This window comes from Loxodonta africana, chromosome 7 (assembly GCF_030014295.1).
Source record: "Loxodonta africana isolate mLoxAfr1 chromosome 7, mLoxAfr1.hap2, whole genome shotgun sequence".
Taxonomy (NCBI): Eukaryota; Metazoa; Chordata; class Mammalia; order Proboscidea; family Elephantidae; genus Loxodonta; species Loxodonta africana.
The window spans coordinates 24,518,748-24,542,080 of record NC_087348.1 but is presented as its reverse complement, the minus strand read 5'-3'; the positions used below and the strand labels follow the sequence as shown (position 1 = coordinate 24,542,080).

The following is a 23,333-nucleotide window of genomic DNA, read 5'->3' as shown; positions in this document are numbered from 1 at the left end:
TAAGGAAAAGGTCAGCAGTTCAAATCCACCAGTCACTCCTTGGAAAATCTATGGACCAGTTCTACCCTGTCCTATAGAGTCGCTATCAGTCAGAATAACTCAATGGCAAAGGATTTTATTTTCTATCACATTCTCAAAAAACCCAAATGCAAAACTGTTGTCCAGGAGATTCTGACTCATAGTGACTGTACAGGACAGATTAGAACTGCCCCATAGGGTTTCCAAGGCTGTAAATCTATGGATGCCAACTGCCACATATTTCTCCCAGGTATTGGCTGGTGGGTTTGAACCACTGACCTTTCAGTTAGCAGCCAAGCACATTAATTACTGCACCACCAGGGCCCCAGCACGTTCTTCTCTACTATAAAATTTACTTAATTGTTATATTTGTGATCCATCTCTTCAGTTCAAGGAAGGCAAAGGTTTTTACTCTTTTGTTGATCAATGCATTTAGAAGAGTGACTGGCACATAAGATATTTATAAATATATGTGGAATACATTTGTGCTCACTATACTCTGTAGTTTATACCCTAAGGAGGCAAACAGACGAGGTCTGAAGCCCATCATGTAATTTATAGGAACCATATCACCGATCAAACTTTAGAAAAGATGTTGCATATTTTTTTACATGTCCTATGTAGGGCATATTTTACATCTTTGCTCCTCAAGCTATACATCAAGGGATTCAACATGGGGATAACCAGGGTATAAAATATGGAAGCTACTTTATCACCATCAAAGGAATGACTGGACTTTGGCTGCATGTACATAAAGATTAAGGTCCCAGAGAACACTATCACTGCCGTCAGGTGGGATCCACAGGTGGAGAAGGCCTTGTGCCTGCCCACAGCTGAGTTCATCCTGACAATGGCTACAAGAACAAGCTGGTAGGAAACAAGCACTATTAAAGGGGATGTAATCACATCAATAGATGCTGCGATGAGAAGGATCAATTGAATTTCATGTGTGTTTGAGCAGAGCAAAGATAACAAAGGGTTTGGGTCACAGTAGAAATGCCTGATGACATTGCAGCCACAGAAGGAGAAATTAAAAATCATTATGGTGATAAGAAGTGAAACAAATGCACAATAAATATAGAGGATTGACACAAGCACATGACACACCCTTTGTGACATGGTGACTGAGTAGAGCAGAGGGTTACAGATGGCCACATAGCGGTCATAGGACATTGCTGATAGAATGAAAAGTTCACCATTTATGAACAAAATATGAAAGCTAGCTGTGTAGCACAAAAATAATAGGAGATTTTGTTTTCATCCACAACAAAATTGGCTAGCATTTTGGGTCCCACGGCTGTTGAATAACCAAGATCAGTGATAGCCAGCTGTCTGAGAAAAAAGTACATGGGAGTTTGTAGCCTGGGGTCCATCTTGGTGAGGATGATGATGCCCAAGTTACCAACCACTGAGATCACGTAGATGATGAGGAATAGCCCGAAAAATGGCGCCTGCAGCTCTGGGCGGTCTGTGATTCCCGTCAGAATGAATTCATTCAGGACTGTTAGATTGTGTTTGTCCATCTTGGTCTATTAGGAAACCTATTCTGGGTAGAGACATCAGCATCGTCAATAGGCTTTATGTAGCATCATCTGGTAGATATTTAGCATACAAAGGCAATATGCTAAATGAATAAGATAAATCCAAACCTTCCAATACAGTTATTGGAAATTAAACCTGCCTCCCAGAAATAAAGCATAGACATATGAAGACACAGAGATAGAGAAAAGGAAAGAGGGAAAGAAAGAGAAATCTAACTTGTTATCAGTTGGGGAAAATTTGCTCCCCAAAGAACATTTGTCAATATCTGAGACATTTTGGATGTCACAACTAGGAGAAGGGTACTACTCGTATCTAATGGAAATCTGGGATGTTACTAAACATTCTACTATATGCAGGGTAACACCACACAATAAGAAAATTTGCAGTCCAAACTGTCACTATGGTAGAAGTTGCAAAACCCTGTAGTAAACACAGTAATTGAGATAGACACAAAGACATAGGTGTATGTGTACGTGTACATATCGATGCGGATATATGTATATGTATATGCACATATACTTGTACATATACACATACATATACATGCACATATATGTATACACAATACATATATATTTATACATACATGAACATGTACATAGCTGGATTCCTTGTGGAGCAGTGGATAAGAGCTTGGCTGATAACCCATAAATCGGCTCTTTGAATCTACCAGCCTCTCCTTGGAGCAGTTCTCTTCTGTCCTCCAGTGTCTCTATGTGTCACAATCAACTTGACGGCAACGGGATTGGTTTGTTTGTTTTTTAAAATGCATATAAATATATGAAGCAAAAATTTTAAAAAGTTAAATTTTTTAAGTGGTAGGCATATGGGTGATTACTAAACTCTCTCTTTTTCCATTTATAGAATGACATTTACAAAATTATACTACAAATGTCAATTTCATTATAAAAATTTTAAAGTGCAAATTCACAAAATGTGTGGAAATATTTAATATGCTTTACTTCAAAACAGAGTCCTATAAAAGCCCTTGTGCCATGGGTGGCACAGACTGAAACAACACACTCGACAGATACTGAACACATGATTAACAAGGAAAATCTAATCAATCATAGTGGGGATTAGCTGTCTTCATACAGGAAAACATTCTAGGTGCTAGACCCACACAGATATAGTCCCTGTTGTACCTCCATTTGTGAGTTATAAAATAAGATACCTTAATTTCCTTATTCACATCTGCAAAATGAACACTTCCCTTCAGGGTTGTTGGAAAAATAAATGATGATTAAATGTTTCAGTGCATTTAAGGTATCAGGATATAAGTCTCAAAAATCAAGGATATAGTGTTGTTGTTTTTAAAATGGTAACAATAATTGACATGAAAGGACTTTTCTTTACATATGTATACAGGAATCGCTCTAGTTGACCTAGCTTCTACATCAGGGTTATGATGATGAGTAGGTTGAGTAGTGTGTTATCCATGTAACTGACCCCAGCTGTTCTCTCCCCCATCTTCAACTCCTTGACTAAAATTGGACCATCAGTGTGCCAAACTTCTGGATTATACATCTCCTACTTTACTTAATACATTTTAATATAAGTTGATGGACTGCTTACCTAAAGCTCTGCAGTTCAAAACCACCAGTGGCTCCCTGGGAGAAAGATGTGGCAGTCTGCTTCCATAGTTATTTATAGCTTTGGAAACACTTTGGGGTCACTGTTGAGTCAGGATTACCTTAACAGCTGTGCCTTTGAATATAAATTTACTTAAAATACGTCCTGCCCTAGGAGCAACTTCTTTACAAGTAACATATACTAAGTCGTTTGTAACAAATCAGATATACTTTGTCATCGAACTATCTAAGATAAAAAAAAAAAAAAATCTAAGATAGTGTGAGGGGGGAGAAAGTGAGGTCCATGTCATTGATTTTATATAATGAAATTTCGTTAAAAAATTTCACTTGGATAAAGAAATCCTCTAGCTTAAACTATTATATAGTACATAATTCATACAAATATATTTAAATTTAAATGAATAATACATATCCCTAATATATGACAGATTAAAAAAAAATGCCAGAGAAGGTTGAGGATGGCAGTTTAAGGTAAAAGAATTAATGGTTTGAAATGATATTACTTACAATGAAAATAGCAGGACTGGCAGCCTCTGAGTTAGAAATAATCAAGCTAATAGAAAAATACAATCATATCATATTAAATAATAAAATGGTAACAGGAGAAATACACTATCTCATATAAAACATTACTTAGAAGTCTGTGACCCTAAACACACACATTGCTTATGTCAGAAAAGAAACTATTGGCCTCTTTCCACTTAGAACAAAGGAGAGCGAAGAAAAAAAAAAATAAATAAAAGACTTAAGGAAGCAATTAGACCAAAGGACATATGGCCCACATGAATCACAGCTTCCTCTAACCTGAGACCAGAAGACCTAGATGATGCCTGGCTATGACTACAGAGGACTCTTAGAAGATCACAATAGAAGGTCTGGGGGAGAATAGGGAAAAAAATGTACAACAAAATTCAAATTAAAAAAAAAAAAAAAAAGACCAGATTTACTGGTTTGAAAGAGGCTGGAGAAACCCCTGAGACAATTGTCCTAAGACAACCTTCTAATGTGAAACTATAGACACTGCCCATGGCCACCTTTGAGCACAATCACAGACGGGGCTATTAAATTAAACAATAAAATCTGTGAAGAATGTGCCCCTTAGAACTACCAACTATAGGAGACCAAAAGAGCAAGAAGGCGGGAAGGGACAGGGAAACCTGACTAATGGACACAGAGAAGCCAGGAAGGAAACAAGGAGAGTGTTGACACATTTTGTGTAAGAAGTTTGTATTGGAAAATTAATTTGCTATGTAAACTTTCACCTAAAACACAATACTTTTTTTTAGAAGTTCGGAATTGGGTATCAGTAGATACTACAATTAGGAGATCAAGTATCATCAATGAATGCCATAAAAGCAAAGTAAATCTTGTTTAGTTGCAATGATGAAAACCCAGTAAAAACTGCTGGAGAAAAAAAGGACTTGTATTTCTAAGTACTGCTTTTCCTATAAGGTAAGGCAAAAGAAGAGGACTTCCTCTCAATAGCTTTGGAGTTCCATGGAGAGCGCGAAGTTATTTTCCATAGTTTACTATCTTTGTTGAGTATCTCATTCTCCTTTTATAAAGCTATGTTCATTGAGAAAATTATATATTATTTCTGCCAGATTCTCCTGGGAATTGAAGAATATGGTATATATTGTGCAATCATCATAAAACTGGGTACTTACAAGTTTCCCAAACTCTTAAAAATTGCTTTTCACATCTCAACATGAGTTGTGAGATGGAAATTTATTTCCTCAACAAAAGATTAGCAAAAATATACATTTATACAGTTATTTAAATATACATTATATATTAAATTACACTTAAGAGTAGAGCCAGCTTATAACTAAGGATTTGGAAGGACATCAACATTGGAGACTGAATATTGTAGCTTCACAATTCTGCTCCAGTATTTTTAATACTGCATATGCTTCCTTTACTTTCATATATGAGCTCTATTATTCACATAATTAGGCCACCTGGGTGGCACAAACAGTTAAACACTCAGCTGCAAACTGAAAGGTTGGGGGATCGAATCCAGTCAGAGGCACCTTGGAAAAAAGAAAAACCCACTTCTGCAAGTTCACAGCCATTGAAAAACTACGGACCACAGTTCTCTGATGCACACGGGGTAGCTTTGAGACCAAATTGGCTCCAGGACTTTTTTTTTTTTTTTGTCTGTTACTTTTTTATTCATATAGTTATTTATACAAAGTAAAAATATCATTTAGACATAATGACGAGGCTTCAAATATGCTTATGAGCCTTTAGCCTCTGAAACAAAGTATGAATATTTGAAAAAAAATAATGATGCTAAAAAAGAAAGGGAGAGAGATCCTAGTCTCAGGTACTATTGAAAAGTAGAATGCACACAGAACTGACTCAGAAATCCTAATATTTTGCAATGATTTTGCCATTGAATAAAGGTGGGACCTTGCAAGTGTCACTGAAACGTTTCAGGTATTGGTAAAAAATGGAAAAAGTCTGTCTTTTTACCTGCAATGAAGCCTCTGTCTTGACTCCCCCAAGTGTTTCTTAACATGGCAGAGTGAGAAGAATTTATGGATTTTTTTTTTTACCCTTGGAGGTTCTCCCTGAGGAGATGACAGGCAATTTAGTGACTGTTCCTGAAGCATATGAAAGCCTAACAAAATTCCTGGAGGTGGTTGGTTAACTGTCCAGGACATTTTGTATTCACCGGTGACCAAATTTTTATTCATATAGTGTGTATGCATGTCTATGTTTATCTATTTCATATGCTCTTGCATTTTACTCTTTGTTAACGTTCAATTTTACCACATGGGGATCTGCATTAATATTCTCTATCTGTAAAACAGAACTGTCAATATTCCCCATTTCTACAGTGGTCTCTTCAAATGGATGACAAAATGAAGTTGTGCTTAAAAACTTTCTTACTGCATTATCTAAAAGATTTTAATGGAATAAAAGTTATGCATTGCGCATGTGGGAGGTATCACGTCCTTGTTTCCTGTTATTTTTGTTATTGTTGCTATTACTTCTATTTTCAAGGTTTTTTTTTTTTTTTTTCCTTTTTGACCTCATAAACAGAAACGTTACCCTTACTTCTCATTTCCTGGTCAATTGCCATCATGTGTTTATGTTTTTTGCTTGTTTGTTTTTTGCTTGTTTGCTTGTTTTCCATCATTACATTTCTGTATTTTATGTTTTTTCATTCTGTCCAATCCTCATTCCAAAACTTTTTTTTCACCTTAATGCATGTTCTGTTGTGCTTGATATAATGCTCTACCATATCAACCCACCATCGTAAAGTGTGATAGTTTGCATAATGTTTCATTATGAATATATACTTACTGTGCAATAAATATTTTTGCTTCATTTTGTCATCGTAAATATTTATAATGTATCCATTTGTGACCTTTTTTTTTGCTTATTTCTCCTATATAATGATATGTATGTGGAGTAGTGATTAAGAGTGTAGCTGTTAAACAAAAGATCGGCAGTTCAAATCCACTAGGTGCCTCTTGGAAACCCTGTGGGGCAGTTCTGCTTCGTCCTATAGGGTCATTATAAGTCAGATTCGACTGGACAGCTTTGGATTTTGTTTGGTTTTATATACATACATATATATATATACACATATATTTATTTATAAAGCTCATTGTTAACTGAAATGTTGGCTGTTTGAACCCACCAGCCTTTCCAGGGAGAAAAGACCTGGCCATCTGCACTCATGAAGATTACAGCCTAAGCAACTCTATGGAACGTTTCTACTCTGTCCTATACATTGCTGTGATTTTCAACTGACCGGATGACATCTAACGAAACAAAAATTCTTGAATGGTACATGTTTTGTTGCCTCCAACAGAACATTGTCTGACTTTACTGCTTCAGGTAAACAAGTTTTTGGAGGAGGACTTCATATTTGGGGAACGAGAGGGCCAACGAGAATGGGGGAAGCCCTCCATAAGCTGGACTGACACAGTGGCTACACCAAGGTACTCGGACATACTGATGATTGTGAGGATAGGACAGGGCCAGGCAATGTTTTCTTCTGTTTTACATAACGTGACCATGAGTTGGAGTCACTCAATGGCAGGTAACAACAACAACCACCCTTGGTGATTGACTTTTCACTTCACACGATTCTAATGAGGTCCATTCACGCTGTTGTGTGCATCAATAATTTGTTCTTTTTTTTACTCCTGAGCATTACTTCATATAGGGATTTAGTACAGTTTAGTTACCCATTCACCCATAGAAGGATATTTTGGTTTGTTACTGGCTTTACCTATTATAAGTAATGTTTCTTTTAACATTTGTGTAAGGATTTTTGTATGAACATAAGTTTTCGTTTCTGTGGGATAAATGTGTAAGTGTGGGTTGTTTTCATGCTGACAAAGTCTGATGTATCCATTTGTATTTTTCATCCATGTATTTGCATGTACCAATAATTCAGTAGTTTTTATGACAGAGTGGTATTAACTTGTTGGAAATACCACAATTTATTCGTCCATTCTCAAGTAGGTGAACATTTGGGGTGATTCTAGTTTTCGAGTATTACAGACAACCTTGTTATGGACATTTGTACACACGTATTTATAGGGCTAAATGCTGTCATTTCGCTTATGAGAAAATTGGTTAAATTTTAGGGTAAAACTATGTTCAGCTTTTTAAGACCCTGATGCTTAAAAGAAATTCTTTTTGTAAGCATTTTCATGATTTTAATTTTCCACTAGCAGTTTATGAATGTCCCATTTCCCTCACATAATTACTAAACACCTGATATTCTAACAGATGTAGAGTTATGTCATCAATGTTTTAACTTGAAGTTCATGGATGAGTGATGAACTGAACATTTTTAATGTGCTTATTTGCCACCAGAATATGTCCTGTGAATAAACGAATGTTCGTTTTTATGATCATTTTTTTGGGCTGTTTTTCTTTTTTACTTTATTATTGATATTATTATTTTTGAGTTTTGAGCCCTATCTCTGTATATATTATGGGGATCTGGTGGAAAAGTTATTAAAGATCGGGGTGGCTCGAACATCCTCTGAAATGTGGAATAGATTAGGTAAGAGGGGATTTACCTGTTTTTTTTTTTTTTTTTTCCTGGTCTTACTGAATGTATTCAATCTTTCAGACCATGTGTGAGGGTAACTGCGGGCTGTTCATGGATGTCCTCTCTCAGTTTGAGAAAGCTCTATTTTAATACTAATTTGGTCAAAGTTTTATCACATTTATTAAGACTTTAAAATGTTTCTCTACATCTCTTTATATGGCATTGTTTGCCATTTTATTTATTATGATGGATGTTGCTAATTGATTTTTTTTTAATGGGAAACTATCCATGCATTCCTAGGGCACACCAAATTAAGTGTACTATTGTCTTTACATATTGCCAGACTCAATTTCTTTATATTTTTCACGTATGTGCTCTGTTGTTTTCTTTTCTTTTAATGTCTTTGTCTGCCTTTGATATCGGTTTAACCTATCCTCATAAAGGAAATGTAAATATACACTTTTCTTCAGTTCTGTAAATGAGTTTGTGTAGAATTGACTAATTCTTTTTCCCTAAATACTTAAAAAAAAAAAATTCCGAATCAAGCCACTTGGAATGATGAGGATGGGGTGTGTTTTAAATTTCCATTTTGATATTCTCTTTATAAATGATATTTTTCTCACACGTTTTCTAGTCTCTACATATATGGAAAAAATATCATAACCCACCTTGCAGGGTCCTATCCTAAAACACAGACTGGAATCTTTTTTAAAGACAAGCTTAGTGTACCTGAAATTTAATTTTTTTCTCATTAAAAATTTTTTGAATATTAAAAGAATAAGAAAGCAGAAACAGAAAATTAGGAGGGAATATGGAGCAACTATGTCTAGAAATCATGGCAAATACAGAAAATACTACATATCACACCTCACTTACTAGAAACACAGCATAGTCCGAACCATGGGTTATCTCCTTATGCTTCTTCCAAACAGGATAATCAAAATGATCAGTTCAAACAATACACCCTGATCAAAACACACGCTCATATTATTCAAATTGAAGAAAATCCAGCCAAACAAAACCAAGGCAACAAACATAACTCATTATACAATAGACTTCTTATGCAAGGCTACAGAATCAATTAGAAAATGACTTCTAAACAAGAGTAATTATTGTTTTCTAGAGAGATAAGGATAACAATCTATGAGACAAAAGCACGGACTTAGGAGCAATATCTGTCTGAGACAGACAAAAAGAAAAAACCTGGAAACGTCTGTGGCTGACCTTAATAAATCTGTCTTAATTTACATACCCACTGATACAGGCAAAATTGGTTAATTTAGACAAAACCAGATACTCAGCTGATCCTGTTGAATATAGTTTTATTTTGTTTATACTAATATTACAATATAGTAATAATAAAAATAATAAAGTATATGGACTCTAAGGGCTCAAATATGAAAGTAAAGGCACTGATGATGAAAGAGAGGGATTTCAAGGTTTAGAAAGTGGACATTTGAGCAAATTCATATAACTGAGGACTCGAACCAACCCACCCCAGTGAGCCTTGTTTTAATCAGAATTAGCCACCCAGGGCAGAGTGTAAGAAATAAAATAGGAGGTGTGTGTGAGCATGCACACACACACACATGCACTTTCTGTATATTTTTTTTCTACTAGATAAGGGAAACACCAGGTATTTGAAAATCTTCCTGTATCTATTAGTTTCACTATCCCACTCAACATATTCAATGTTCTTATTAAAAAAAAAAAAAAAAGTAACACCCTCCAGACATTCTGGTATACTATAAAATTTCTTAATTATTATACTTATAATGCATCACTCCTGCTCAAGGAAGGCAACATTTTTTACTGTTTCATTTATTAATCTACTTACAGCCTTAGTAGAGTGACTGGTAGAAGGCAATAGAGAAATACATGTTATCTGTGGTTTTGTGCTAGATATCCCCTCTGGAGGCACACAGAAAAAAAGTTTAAAGTGTAAAAAGTAATTTATATAATTCATAAGTTATAGTGAATGTTGAGAAAATGTATTGCGTAATTGTTCTAAAGTCCTATGTACGGCATATTTTACATTTTTATTCCTCAAACTGTAGATCAAGGGATTCAACATGGAGGTCACCAGGGTGTAAAATATGGAAGCTACTTTATCAGTGTCAAAGGAATGACTGGACTTGGGCTGCAGATACATAAAGATTAAAGTCCCATAGAACACTACCACCACAGTCAGGTGGGATCCACAGGTGGAGAAGGCCTTGTGCCTGCCCTCAGCGGAGCTCAGTCTGAGAATGGATGCAGTTATGAGTATGTATGAAAGAACAACTATTAGGAGCGATGAAATCAAATCAAAAGCTGCTAAGGCAAGAATGATCAACTTGATTTCAAGTGTGTTTGAGCAGAGCAAAGATACCAAGGGGAGACTGTCACAGTAGAAATGCCTGATGATATTGTGGCCACAGAAGGATAAATTAAAAATCTTTATGGTGACCAGGAGAGAAACAAATGTGCTGTAGAGACAGGGGATTGCGACAAGCACCAAACACGCCCTTTGTGACGTGATGACTGTGTAGCACAAAGGGTTACAGATGGCCACATAGCGGTCGTAGGACATTGCTGACAGAATAAAAAATTCACTAGTTATGAACATGATAACAAAAACTAGCTGTGTAGCACAAAAATAATAGGAGATAGTATTTTCATCTACAACGAAATTTGCCAACATTTTTGGTCCCACGGCTGTTGAATCACCAAGATCAGTGATAGCCAGCTGTCTGAGAAAAAAGTACATGGGTGTTTGTAGCCTGGAGTCCATCTTGGTGAGGATGATGATGCCCAAGTTGCTCACCACTGAGATCATGTAGATGATGAGGAACAGCCCAAACAATGGCGCCTGCAGCTCTGGGCGGTCTGTGATTCCCATCAGAATGAATTCGTTCAGCGCTGTTAGATTGTGTTTGTCCATCTAGGTCTGTCAGGAAACCTAGTCTGGATAGAGACATCAGCATAGTCAATAGGGTTTATGTAGCATCATCTGATAGATCTTTAGTATACAAAGGCAATATGCTAAATAAATAAGATAAATCCTAAACCCTCCAATACAGTTACTTGAAATTAATCCCACCTCCCACAAATAAATTATAGGCACCTGAAGATAGAGAGGGAGAGAAGGAAAGAGGGAAAGAAAGAGAAGTTTAACTTGTTATCAAATGGGTAAAATTTGCTCCCCAAAGAACATTTGTCAATGCCTGAGACATTTTGGATGTCACAACTAGGAGAAGGGTACTACTCGTACCTAATGGAAACCTGGGATGTTACTAAACATTCTACTATATGCAAGGTAACTCCACACAATAAGAAAATTTCCAGTCCAAACTGTCACTATGGCAGAAGTTGAGAAACCCTGATATAAACATAGAGATAAAGGTAGACACAGATAAGAACATAGCTGTAAGTGTAGGTGAACATGTATATGTAGACGTATATGTACATGAACATATACACAATACATAATCATATGCAGATATATGTACCTGTACATAGATGGGATTCCTGGTGGAGCAGTGGTTAAGAGCTTGGCTGTTATTTCCTCATTAAGAGACTGGCAAAAATCTACATTTATACATTATTTCATTATACATTAAATGTTAAAATTACACTTAAGAGGGACATAGAAAGAGCCTAGAACCAGCTTATAACTAAGGATTTGAAAGGACATCAACTTTGGAGACTGAATAATGTAGCTTCATAATTCTGCTACAGTATTTTTAATACTGCATATGCTTCCTTTACTTTCATATTTGAGCTCTATTATTCAAGTAATTAGGCCACCTGGGTGGCACAAACAGTTAAATACTCAGCTGCAAACTGAAAGGTTGGGGGATTAAATCTACTCAGAGGCACCTTGGAAGAAAGAAAGATCTACTTCTGAAAGTTCACAGCCATTGAAAAACTATGGACCACAGTTCTCTGACACACGCAGGGTAGCTTTGAGGCAAAATTGACTCCAGGACTTTTTTTTTTTTCTGTTAGTTTTTTATTCATAAAATTACTTACATAAAGTAAAAATATTATTTAGTCATAAGGTTTCAAAGATACTTACAAGCATTTAGCCTCTGAAACAAAGTGTGAATATTTGAAAAAAAAGATAATAATGCGAAAAAAAATGCAGAGAGATCCTAGTCTCAGGCACTACTGAAAAGTAGAATGCACACAGAACTGACTCAGAAATCTTAATGTTTTGCAGTGACTTTGCCATTGAATAAAGGTGGGACCTTGCAAGTGTCACTGAAACATTTCACTTATTGATAAAATATGGAAACAGTCTTTTTACCTGCAATGAATCATCTGGCTTGACTCCCCCAAGTGTCTCTTAACATGGCAGAGTGAGAAGAATTTATGGATTTTTTTTCCACCCTGGAGATTCTCCCTGAGGAGATGCCAAACAATTTGTTGATTGTTCCTGAAGCATTTGAAAGCTTAACAGAATACCTGGGGGTTGTTTCTTAATTGTCCAGGACATTTTGTATTCACCAGTGACCAAAATTTTATTGATATAGTATGTATGCATGTCTGTGTTTATCTGTTTCATATAGTCTTGCATTTTACTTTAACATTCCATTTTTACCACACCGGGATCAGGATTAAAATATTGTATCCGTAAAACAGAACTATCAATATTCCACATTTCTACAGTGGCCTCTTCAAACGGATGGCAAAATGAAGCTGTGCTTAAACAGTTTCTTATTGCATTATTTCAAAGGCTGAAATGGAATAAAAGCAATGCATTGTGCGTAAGTGAGGTATCACTTCCTAGTTTACTGTTATTTTTGTTACTGTCACTGTTATAGCTATTTTCAAGGTTTCTTTTTTTTTTTTTCCATTTTGACCTCAGGAGCAGAAACGTTACCCTTGTTTCTCATTTCATAGCCAATTGCCATCATGTGTTTATGTTTTTTGCTTGTTTGTTTTATTTTCCATCACTGTATTTCAGTATTTTATGTTTTTTCATTCTGTCCAATGCTCATTCCAAAACTTTTTTCTCACCTTAATAAATGTTCTGTTATGCTTGATATAATGTTCTACCATATCAACACACCCTCGTGAAGTGTGATATTTGTGTGTGATGTGTCACTGTGAATATATATTTACTGTGCTATAAACATTTTTGCTGCATTTTATCATTGTAAATATTTCTAATGCATCCCTTTGTGGCTTTTTTTTTTTTGCTTATTTCTCCTATATAATGGTATGTATGTGGCATGGTGGTTAAGAGTCCAAAAGATCGGCAGTTCAAGTCCACCAGGTGCTCCTTGGAAACCCTGTGGGGCAGTTCTACTTTGTCCTATAGGATCATTATGAGTCAGATTCGACTTGGCATCATTGGATTTTGGTTATATACATGTATGTGTGTATATATATATATATATATACACACATACATATGTATTTATAAAACTCACTGCTAATTGGAAAATTAGCTGTTTGAAACTACTAGCCTTCCCAGGGAAAAAAGACCTGTTCATCTGTACCCATAAATATTACAGCCTAAGCAACCCTAAGGGACATTTCTACTCTGTCCTGTGCATCGCTATGATTTTCAATCGACTGAGTGACACCTAACAAAACAAAAAAAGTCTTGAATAGTACATATTTTGTTGTTGCCTCCAACAGAACACTGTCTGACTTTCTTGCTTCAGGCATGTTATAAGGAAAGACCAGTTTCTGGGTGAGGAAATCATGTTTGGTGAAGTAGAGGGCCAATAAGAATGAAGGAACCTCTCCATGAGATGAATTGCCACAGTGGCTGCAACAGTGAACTTTAACGTACTGATGATGGTGAGGATAGGACAGGGCCAGGCAACGTTCTGTGCTGTTTTGCATAACGTTGCCCTGAGTTGAGGTAACTCAGTGACAGGTAACAACAGCAACCTCTTGTGATTGGCTGTTTTCACTTCACAGGATTCTATTGAGGCCCATCCATGCTGTTGTGTGTATCAATACTTCATTCTTTTTTACTGCTGAGTATGACTTTAGGTATGGATTTAGTACAGTTTGATTACCCATTACCCATAGAAGGACATTATGTGTTGTTACTAGTTTTTAGCTATTATAAAAATTATTTCTTTGAACAGTTTAAGATTGCCTGTTGTCATACTTTATATGAATTTTTTTTTTTGGTGTTATAGCTACGAAATCTCCAAATGTACCTATAAAATCAATGAAAGCCTACTTAAAATCCAAAAAAAACTTTTTTAAAAATAAAAATATAAGCTGAGAATAAATTCACAAATAAATGCTAGGTTAATTTTTTAGTTATTGTAGGCTCTATTAGATTTTTTTACACAAAAAATCATGTCATCTATCAATAATTAAAGTTTTCCTCCTTCTTTTCCAATCTGGTTGCTTTCTGTTTATTTATTTAATTCTTTATTGCCTTATTGTGTGGCCTAGAACAGCCACTAAATGTGGAATAGATTAGGTGAGAGTAAATTTACTTATTTTGATCCTGGTCTTACTGGGAATGTATTCAGTCTTCATCCATGTGTGATGGTAGCTGTAGGTTGTTCATGGGTGCCCTCTATCAGCTTGAGGAAGTCCTATTTTAATACTAGATTGGTTAAGGTTTTATCACAATTTTTGGTACTTTTAAAATGCTTCTCTACATCTATTATATGGCTTTGTTACCATTTTTATTTGTAATTAGGCTGAATGTCAATAATTGATTTTTTAATGCAAAACTATCCATGCATTTCTGAAGCATGCCTATTTGGTATACTATTGTCTTTACATATTGCCAGACTCAATTTCGTAATTTTTACTTTAGATTTTTCACATATGTGCTCTGCTGTTTTCTTTTAATGCTTTTGTCTGCCTTTGATATCAGAGTAAAGTTATCCTTTTATAGGAAATGAAAAATACCCCTCTCTTCAGTTTTGTAGAAGAGTTTGTGTACAATTGGTTAATTCTTTTTCACTAAAAGCTTATCAGAATTTCCCAATCCACCCACTTGGAATGGTTGGGAATGGGGTGTGTTTTAAATTTCCGTTTTAATATCCTGTCTTTACAAATGATATTTTTCTCATGTGTTTTCTAGTCTCTACATACATGGAAATACATCATAACCTATCTCATAGGGTCCTAACCTCAAACCCAGATTGGATTCTTTTTTAAAGACAACCTTAGCATATCTTAAATTTATGTTTTTCTCAATACAAATTTTTTGAGTATTAAAAGAGTAAGAATGAAAAAAATGCAGGAAAATTAGAGGGAATATGGAGCAACTATGTCCAGAAATCATGGCAAATATATAAAATGCTACACATTACACCTCACTCACTAGAAACACAGCACGGCCCAAACCATGGGTTACCTCCTTATGCATCTTCCAAGCAGAGTAATCGAAATGATGAATTCAAACCACAGATACTGATCGAACTAAAGTTCACACTCATGTTCATCAAGTGGAAGAAAATCCAGCCGAACAAAAACAAGGCAACAAACCTAGCTCATCCTACAATAGACCTCTTATGCAAGGGCACATAAACGATTAGAATAAATGTTGAATATTTATTTTGCCTGCTTTAGGGATGACTAATTTCTTTTTGTCCAAGTGGTAAACTAACATTTTGAGCTAATAATTATGTAAATAGGTACATCTGATCTTGTACTTTGCTGTTATTTCATATATTGTGCATGTTTGGTGGTATTTAACTAAGATAATGTCATCCTAAATATTTTTATTCTTCTCATCAAAGAGACCATACAGGTTTGTTGTTGTTGTCAGTTGCTGCTGTATATAGGTAAGACTGGCTATAATAAGATGAACTTCTGCTAGAATATGACACAGTGGAAACTGGAAGAAACATCACATGTGGTAATGAAGGGCATGCCTTTCACAGTTCTAGGATTGGCCATTCACATACGCTGGAAATGAAAATATCACTCTTCTTCTAACTTGATTTCTGAGACTTCCCTACCTCAACGTTTGTGTTCACCTCTCCACCAGTTTACTCTTTCTCTAGGGAATCCAGCAATATATGTAGTACCAATTTGTCAATTCCCTCAGCCCCATCTGCTTGGTGATAACTTTTTCTAATAGGGAAATCATATGCAGGTACTATTTAACACTTGGTGTGTGGGTTCAGTCCTGGGAGAAGACCATCATGGTTGGTATAGTAGGGGGTCAGTTAAATATAGAAAGAAGCTCAGTGAGGTGGGTTGACACAGTGTCTGCAACAATGGGCTCAAACAGCAATGATTGTGAGGTGGTGCTGAACTAGGCACTTGTTTGTTCTGTTGCTCATGGGATTTCTGTGATCTGTATCAACTCCTGGCACTTTAAAACAACAAGTATTAAGATTATTGGGGATTATTAAATATTTTAATGAATTACAGATTATTTCTTATTAGAACTGTAATAATATTTACTGTATATCAAGTTCCTCAGTATTTTCTTATTGTTCACTGTCTCTCCCTCTTTCTCTGTTTCTCTTATTTTCAGGAGTTCCTTCAATGAAAAACTGTGTGAGTGGATTAGACAAATTTATTTTCTTTGAGTTGATGAGTATGAATGAGTTGTGTGTTTTCCTTTTGGTATGTACGATTACTGTGGTTGGAAGCTCTTCAATGCCTACATTAATCATGGCAATAACCAATATATTGCACATTTACAGATGGTTCTTCCATGTCTTAGACTCTATAAATGGCAAAACATAGAACCACATGGTACCCTTCACAACTTCAGGTAGTGCTTGTGTCTCTCCTCATTGTATCATCTAGAATTCTTTTCCCAGATGTGTAATGAAACACTCAATAAGTAAATGAATCACTCAAACAGTAGCTCAAAAACAAAAAGGAAAAGAAAAAAAAAAAGTCCGGTAGTGGGCCCTGATGCCTCTTGTTGGTTCAGTAGCTCAGCAAAATCAATGTACTTGGCAATCCATTGTCCTTAAACTCCCCCAAAGTTGAAGTTTACACAATAACAAAGTCCAGCAAGAAGAAGATAACGGGGAATAAATCTTCTTCTCACAAACCTTCTTTTTTGAAAGAAGTAACATCAGTCGTATCTTTATTTTTAAAAAGTGGCTGAATTTCTCAAGCCAAAAGTCCAAAAATCATTTCTTAAAATGGGAACTTGCTTATTTATTGACTTTTAACATCTTCCTTACTAAACCAAAAAACCTAATCTATGCTGCCCAGTGAATTCTGACTCCTACCTACACAGGACAGATCAGAACTGCCCCTAGGGTTTCCAAAGAGATGCTGGTGGGTTCGAACTGCTGACCTTTGGGTTAGCAGCTGAGCTCTAACCACTGTGTCACCATGGCTCCTGTTCCTTAACACTTCATAAAAATTCCTTATATCCCCCACTGGACATTTATTATAAACCTGCCCAGACTATGTCCTGCATCCACATTGTGATGGTTTTCCATTATTTAGTTTGAACAAATCATGCATCAAAATGAATTGATTAGCTTCCTGTGTCAATTTATTAATTCATTGTCTCTATTGAATTTATTTTCTCTTCCAGGCATTGTCTTAGATATTCACTATTTTACGAACCCCACTGCTATTTCTCTTCTTTTAATAGGATATTCTCCGTCATCTCAGGGATGACATCATTAACTCAGGAAATTTGCATTAAGAAGTTTTTTAGACTAACTCTTATGAACCTGGGACGTGGAACTTACATGTAGAACATGTTTGAAACTTGTTTTTGTGCTTAAGACCACTGTGAACTTGGACTATTTATTTATCCTTTGCAAGTTGAACTTGGGTAATTTATTTACCGTCTCTTATCCTCCATTTTATCATCTGAGTTATGTAAATATTAATAGACTCTGCCTCACAGAGCTGTTGTTAAAACTAAATTAACTAAACATTGAAGAATGACAATGATACACCAGTCAATAAGTATAAGTTATTATTGCCTGGTTGTGCTCATTGTTGCTGCGGAAATCCCTGGTTCCACTCGAACTGACTTGTCTCATCCAATAAACCAGAGACTCAAGTGGGAGTATAGAAAGTCACGTTTGTTTCATTGTTCAAGGGGAGAAACAGTTGGGGCTGATGTTGCCAAGACTGCTCAGTGAGAGCGAGGCAAAAGGTTACTTTTAAGGGGTTTACAAGTAGGAAGATCGTACAAGTTAGAACAGCAACATTATTAATCAAACTACTTAGGGGCAAAGTGGTTTAAATATAATTTCATGTAAAGTGTCTTCAGAATATGGTGGTTAAACTCCACCCAGAGATGGGGAATTTACTATGTATGATGCTTAAAAGGTTACCCTGAATGTCAACACGGCATCTAAACCGGATCTGCCAATTTCCTCTAGTTTGGGCAGCAATTAAAAAGAGGGAAACTAAGATTTTAATGTAAAGCTATGAGAAATATCAAGAAAAGAAACCAGAATTCTAACGTAAAGCTAAGGGGGTCGGGGAAGGGGTGCCAAGCAAGCTAATCCAGGCAGTAGAATTTTCCCCAGCCTGGGGAACTCTGTCTTATCATTGTCATCTTCTCCTTCTAGCTGCTTCAACCTTTCAAAAATATTGATGCTCTTATGACAATATAACATGCACCTTCTCTTGTACCCCAATGGACTATTTTTATTTGAATTTCCTTGGCTACATGAGGGATTTTATTTCATGATAGTGAGCCATTAAAACAATTTAGACTCTGGTAGCTTCAGTAAAATCCTAGAAATTTTACAAAGAGAAAATAATAATAAACAAAAATACATGGTAAAATTTGAGGAATAAGATGGAGCAACTATGTCCATAAGGCAAGAAAACTGTATCCTTGCCACATAACATACCTCACATTAACTAGAAATACATCTTGGTGCAAAAAATAGGATTATCTCATTTTGCCTCTCACAAGTAGGGAAAAAAAGTCAATGGAAATATAGTGCATGATAAATACTGAGCAAATGTTAGGAAAGCCAAAACAATGAAAGACAGGCAACAAATTGAACTCATCGTAGCATATCCTGTTACTCAAGGAAATACACAGAAATAATTAAAGAAATTTTTTTTTAAAGCTTTTCATATACATAATAAATGATAACAATTCTTCAAACAAAAAAAGATAATTATTAAATAAGAATGAGAAGTGGGGAAGGGATTCCAAACCTGGGAACAACTATAGATGACCTCAAGAAATGTATCTTAATTGGTGTGTGTACTGATCTCGGCAAAAATGCACTGATTAAAATGAAGTCAGATGTGGAGCTGAACTTTGAATTGCTGAACAGTAAGCTAGGCTAACAGATTAACAAGAAAAGAATGGAACCCTAAAGTCTGGAATGGGGGACATTTGAGCAAATTGACATCACTGAGTAACTCAAATCATCACAATACACTGAGAACCATTAAAACCTGGCAGAATCTAATATCTCCACTCAGAAACTCTGATACACATATACACAAACACAAATACTGACACTGTAAAATTTATTTTAATAGTTGAAAAAAAGGAATCATTATAACTCCGGTTTTGTACCTACTACTTTTTTTGCACTCCCACTCAGCATATCCACACTCCTTGCCTGATTTCTTGGTTCCCAACACACTCTCCTGGAGCCATAGTGGTTCACTGGGCAAGAGCTTGGCTGCTAACCAAAGGTCAGCAGTTCAAATCCACCAGGCACTCCTTGGAAAATCTATGGACCAGCTCTACCCTGTCCTATAGGGTTGCTATCAGTCAGGATCAACTCAATGGCAAAGGATTTTATTTTTTCTCAAATTCTCAAAAAACCCAAATGCACTGTTGTCCAGGAGATTCTGACTCATAGTGACTGTACAGAACAGATTAGAACTGCCCCACAGGGTTTCCAAGGCTGTAAATCTATGGATGCCAACTGCCACATATTTCTCCCAGATATTGGCTGGTGGATTTGAACCACTGACCTTTCAGTTAGCAGCCAAGCACATTAATCACTGTGCCACCAGGGCCCCAAGACATTCTTCTCTAGTATAAAATTTACTTTATTATTATATTTGTGCTCCATCTCTTCTTTTCAAGGAAGGCAAAGGTTTTTACTCTTTTGTGGATCAATGCATTTAGAAGAGTGACTGGCATATAAGATATTTATAAATATATGTGGAATATATTTGTGCTTGCTGTGCCCTATGGAGGTCAAAAGACAAGGTTTGAAGCCCATTATGTAATTTATAGGAATCGTATGACACATCAAACTGTAGAAACGATGTTGCATTATTTTTTTCCATGTCCTATGTAGGGCATATTTTACATCTTTGTTCCTCAAGCTATAAATCAAGGGATTCAACATGGGGATAACCAGGGTATAAAATATGCAAGCTACTTTATCACCATCAAAGGAATGACTGGACTTGGGCTGAAAGTACATAAAGATTAAAGTCCCGTAGAACACTATCACTGCCGTCAGGTGGGATCCACAGGTGGAGAAGGCCTTGTGCCTGCCCACAGCTGAGTTCATCCTGAGAATGGCTACAAAAACAAGCAGGTAGGAAACAAGCACTATGAAAAGGGATGCAATAACATCAATAGATACTAAGATGAGAATGATCAATTGAATTTCATGTGCGTTTGAGCAGAGCAAAGATAACAAAGCATTTGGGTTGCAGTAGAAATGCCTGATGACTTTGTAGCCACAGAAGGATAAATTAAAAATCTTTATGGTGATGAGAAGAGAAAAAAATGCACAATAAAGATAGAGGATTGACACAGGCACATGATACACCCTTTGTGACATGGTGACTATGTAGAGCAGAGGGTTACAGATGGCCACATAGCGGTCATAGGACATTGCTGACAGAATGAAAAGTTCAACATTTATGAACAAAATAAAGAAAGCTAGTTGTGTAGCACAAAAGGAATAGGAGATTGTATTTTCATCCACAACAAAATTGACTAGCATTTTGGGTCCCACAGTTGTTGAATAACCAAGATCAGTGATAGCCAGGTGTCTGAGAAAAAAGTACATGGGAGTTTGTAGTTTGGAGTTCATCTTGGTGAGGATGATGATGCCCAAGTTACCCATCACTGAGATCATGTAGATGATGAGGAACAGCCGGAACAATGGCACCTGCAGGCCTGGGCGGTCTGTGATTCCCAACAGGATGAATTCATTCAGTGCTGTTAGATTGTGTTTGTCCATCTAGGTCTATCAGGAAACCTATTGTGGATAGAGACATCAGCACAGTCAATAGGTTTTAAGTAGCATCATCTGATAGATCTTTAGTATACAAAGGCAATACGCTAAATGAATAAGATAAATCCAAATTATCCAATATCACAAAAAAAAATTTTTTTTTATTTGAAATTAAACCCACCTCCCACAAATAAAGCATAGGTACATGAAAATAGAGAAAAAGATAGAGGGAAAGAAAGAAAAATCTAACTTGCTATTAGCTGGGGAAAATTTGCTCCCCAAAGAACACTTCTCAAGGCCTGAGACATTTTAGATGTCACAAGTAGAAGAAGGGTACTACCGATACCTGATTGAAGCCTGGGATGTTACTAAACATTCTACTATACACAGGGTAACTCCACACGATAAGAAATTTTCCAGTCAAAAACGTCACTAAGGCAGAAGTTGAGAAACCCTGATACAGAGACAGACACAGACAAAGATGTAAGTGTAGGCGTATGTGTTCATGTAGATGTAAATGTACTTATACATATACATGCACGTGTACATGTACATATACACAGTACACATACCCATACATACACATGTATATATACTCATACATATACCCATACATATACATGTACATATACACAATATTTATACACATACATACACATATACATAGATGGGATTCCTAGTGGGGCAGTGGTTAAAAGCTTGGCTGATAACCAAAAAATTGGCTTTTGAATCTACCAGCCTCTTCTTACAAAATCTATGGGGCAGTTCTATTCTGTCCTATAGTGTCTCTGAGTCAGAATCAACTTGATGGCAACAGGTTTCACCTTATTTATTTATTTAATGCATATAGATATATGAAGAAAAATGAAAATAAGTTAAAAAATTTAAGTGATAGGTATATGGATGATTACTAAACTTTCTTTTTTCATTTATATAGTGACAATTACATAATGACATTTAAAAATTTTAATTCAAATGTTAATTTCATTTAAAAATTTGAAAGTTAAAATTCACAAATGTGTGGAAACGTTTCACATGACTTACTTCAAAACAGAGTCCTATAAAAGCCCTTGTGCCGCAGGTGTACAGGCTGAGACAACACACTTGACAGGTGTTGAACACATGATTAACAAGGAAAATCTAATCAATCATGGTGGGCATTATCTGTCTTTATATAGGGATATATTCCAGGTGGTAGACCCATGCAGATATAGTCTCTGTTATACCTCCACTTCTGGCTTATTGAAACCCTGGTGCTCAGTGGTTAAGTGCAATGACTGCTAACCAAAAGGTCAGCAGTTCAAATCTACCAGGTAATCCTTGGAAACTCTATGGGGCAGTTTTACTCTGTCCTACGTGGTCGCTATGAGTTGGAATAAACTCAATGGCAGAGGGTTTATTTATTTATTTATTTATTTATTTATTTTATATGGTTGCTATGAGTTTGATTTGACTCAACGGCAATGGGTTTTTGTGGGTTATAGAATAAGATACCTTAATTTCTTTATTCACAAATGCAAAATGACCACTTCCCTTCAGGGTTGTTGGAAAAATAAATGAGGAATAAATGTTTCAATGCATTTAAGGTATAAGGACATAAGTCTCAAACATCAAATATATAGTGTTGTTATTTTAAAAATGATGACAATAAGTTCCATGAAAGGACTTTACATATGTATACTAAATTCTTCTAGTGTGCCCTAGCTTCTGTGTCAGGTTTTTGATGGCGAGTAGGCGTTTATCTATGTAACTGAGTCCTGGCCTTCCCTCTCCCATCCACAACTTCATGGCTAAAATTGGACCATCAATGTGCCAATATTCTGGATTATACATTTTCCACTTAATACACTTTAATATAAGTTGATGGACTGCCAACCTAAAGGGCAGCAGTTCAAAACCATCAGTGGTTCCATGGGAGAAAGATGTGGTGTTCTTGCTTCCGTAGTTATTTACAGCCTTGGAAACCCTGTGGGGTCACCGTTCAGTCAGGATCGCCTTAACAGCAGTGTGTTTTAATATACGGTTACTTAAAATAGGTCCAAACCTAGGAGTATTTTCATT

At 36.0% G+C, this 23,333-nt stretch overlaps 2 protein-coding genes across 2 annotated transcripts; both read right to left on the bottom strand.

Annotated features, from left to right (window-relative positions):
- Window positions 1-10,147: 10,147 nt before the first annotated feature.
- Window positions 10,148-11,101, bottom strand: LOC100664340 (olfactory receptor 8K3-like). The gene has a single exon (XM_003423197.3). It carries the CDS (start codon window positions 11,099-11,101, stop codon window positions 10,148-10,150), a length of 954 nt encoding a protein of 317 aa, XP_003423245.2.
- Window positions 11,102-18,807: 7,706 nt separating this feature from the next.
- On the bottom strand, window positions 18,808-21,278 carry LOC135232057 (olfactory receptor 8K3-like). Its single transcript, XM_064289339.1, has 2 exons — window positions 20,391-21,278; window positions 18,808-18,834 (listed from the first exon to the last, which is right to left on the bottom strand). Exons 1-2 carry the CDS (start codon window positions 21,276-21,278, stop codon window positions 18,808-18,810), a joined length of 915 nt encoding a protein of 304 aa, XP_064145409.1.
- Window positions 21,279-23,333: the final 2,055 nt, after the last annotated feature.

Excerpts from the sequence above, each read along its gene's own strand:
- LOC135232057 (XM_064289339.1), bottom strand. The coding sequence starts at position 21,278 with ATGGACAAACACAATCTAACAGCACTGAATGAATTCATCCTGTTGGGA. Across the intron at positions 18,835-20,390 it reads ATAGCTTGAGGAACAAAGAT|GATTTTACTGAAGCTACCAG; the intron begins GTAAAATATGCC and ends TAAAATTTCTAG.
- LOC100664340 (XM_003423197.3), bottom strand. The coding sequence starts at position 11,101 with ATGGACAAACACAATCTAACAGCGCTGAACGAATTCATTCTGATGGGA.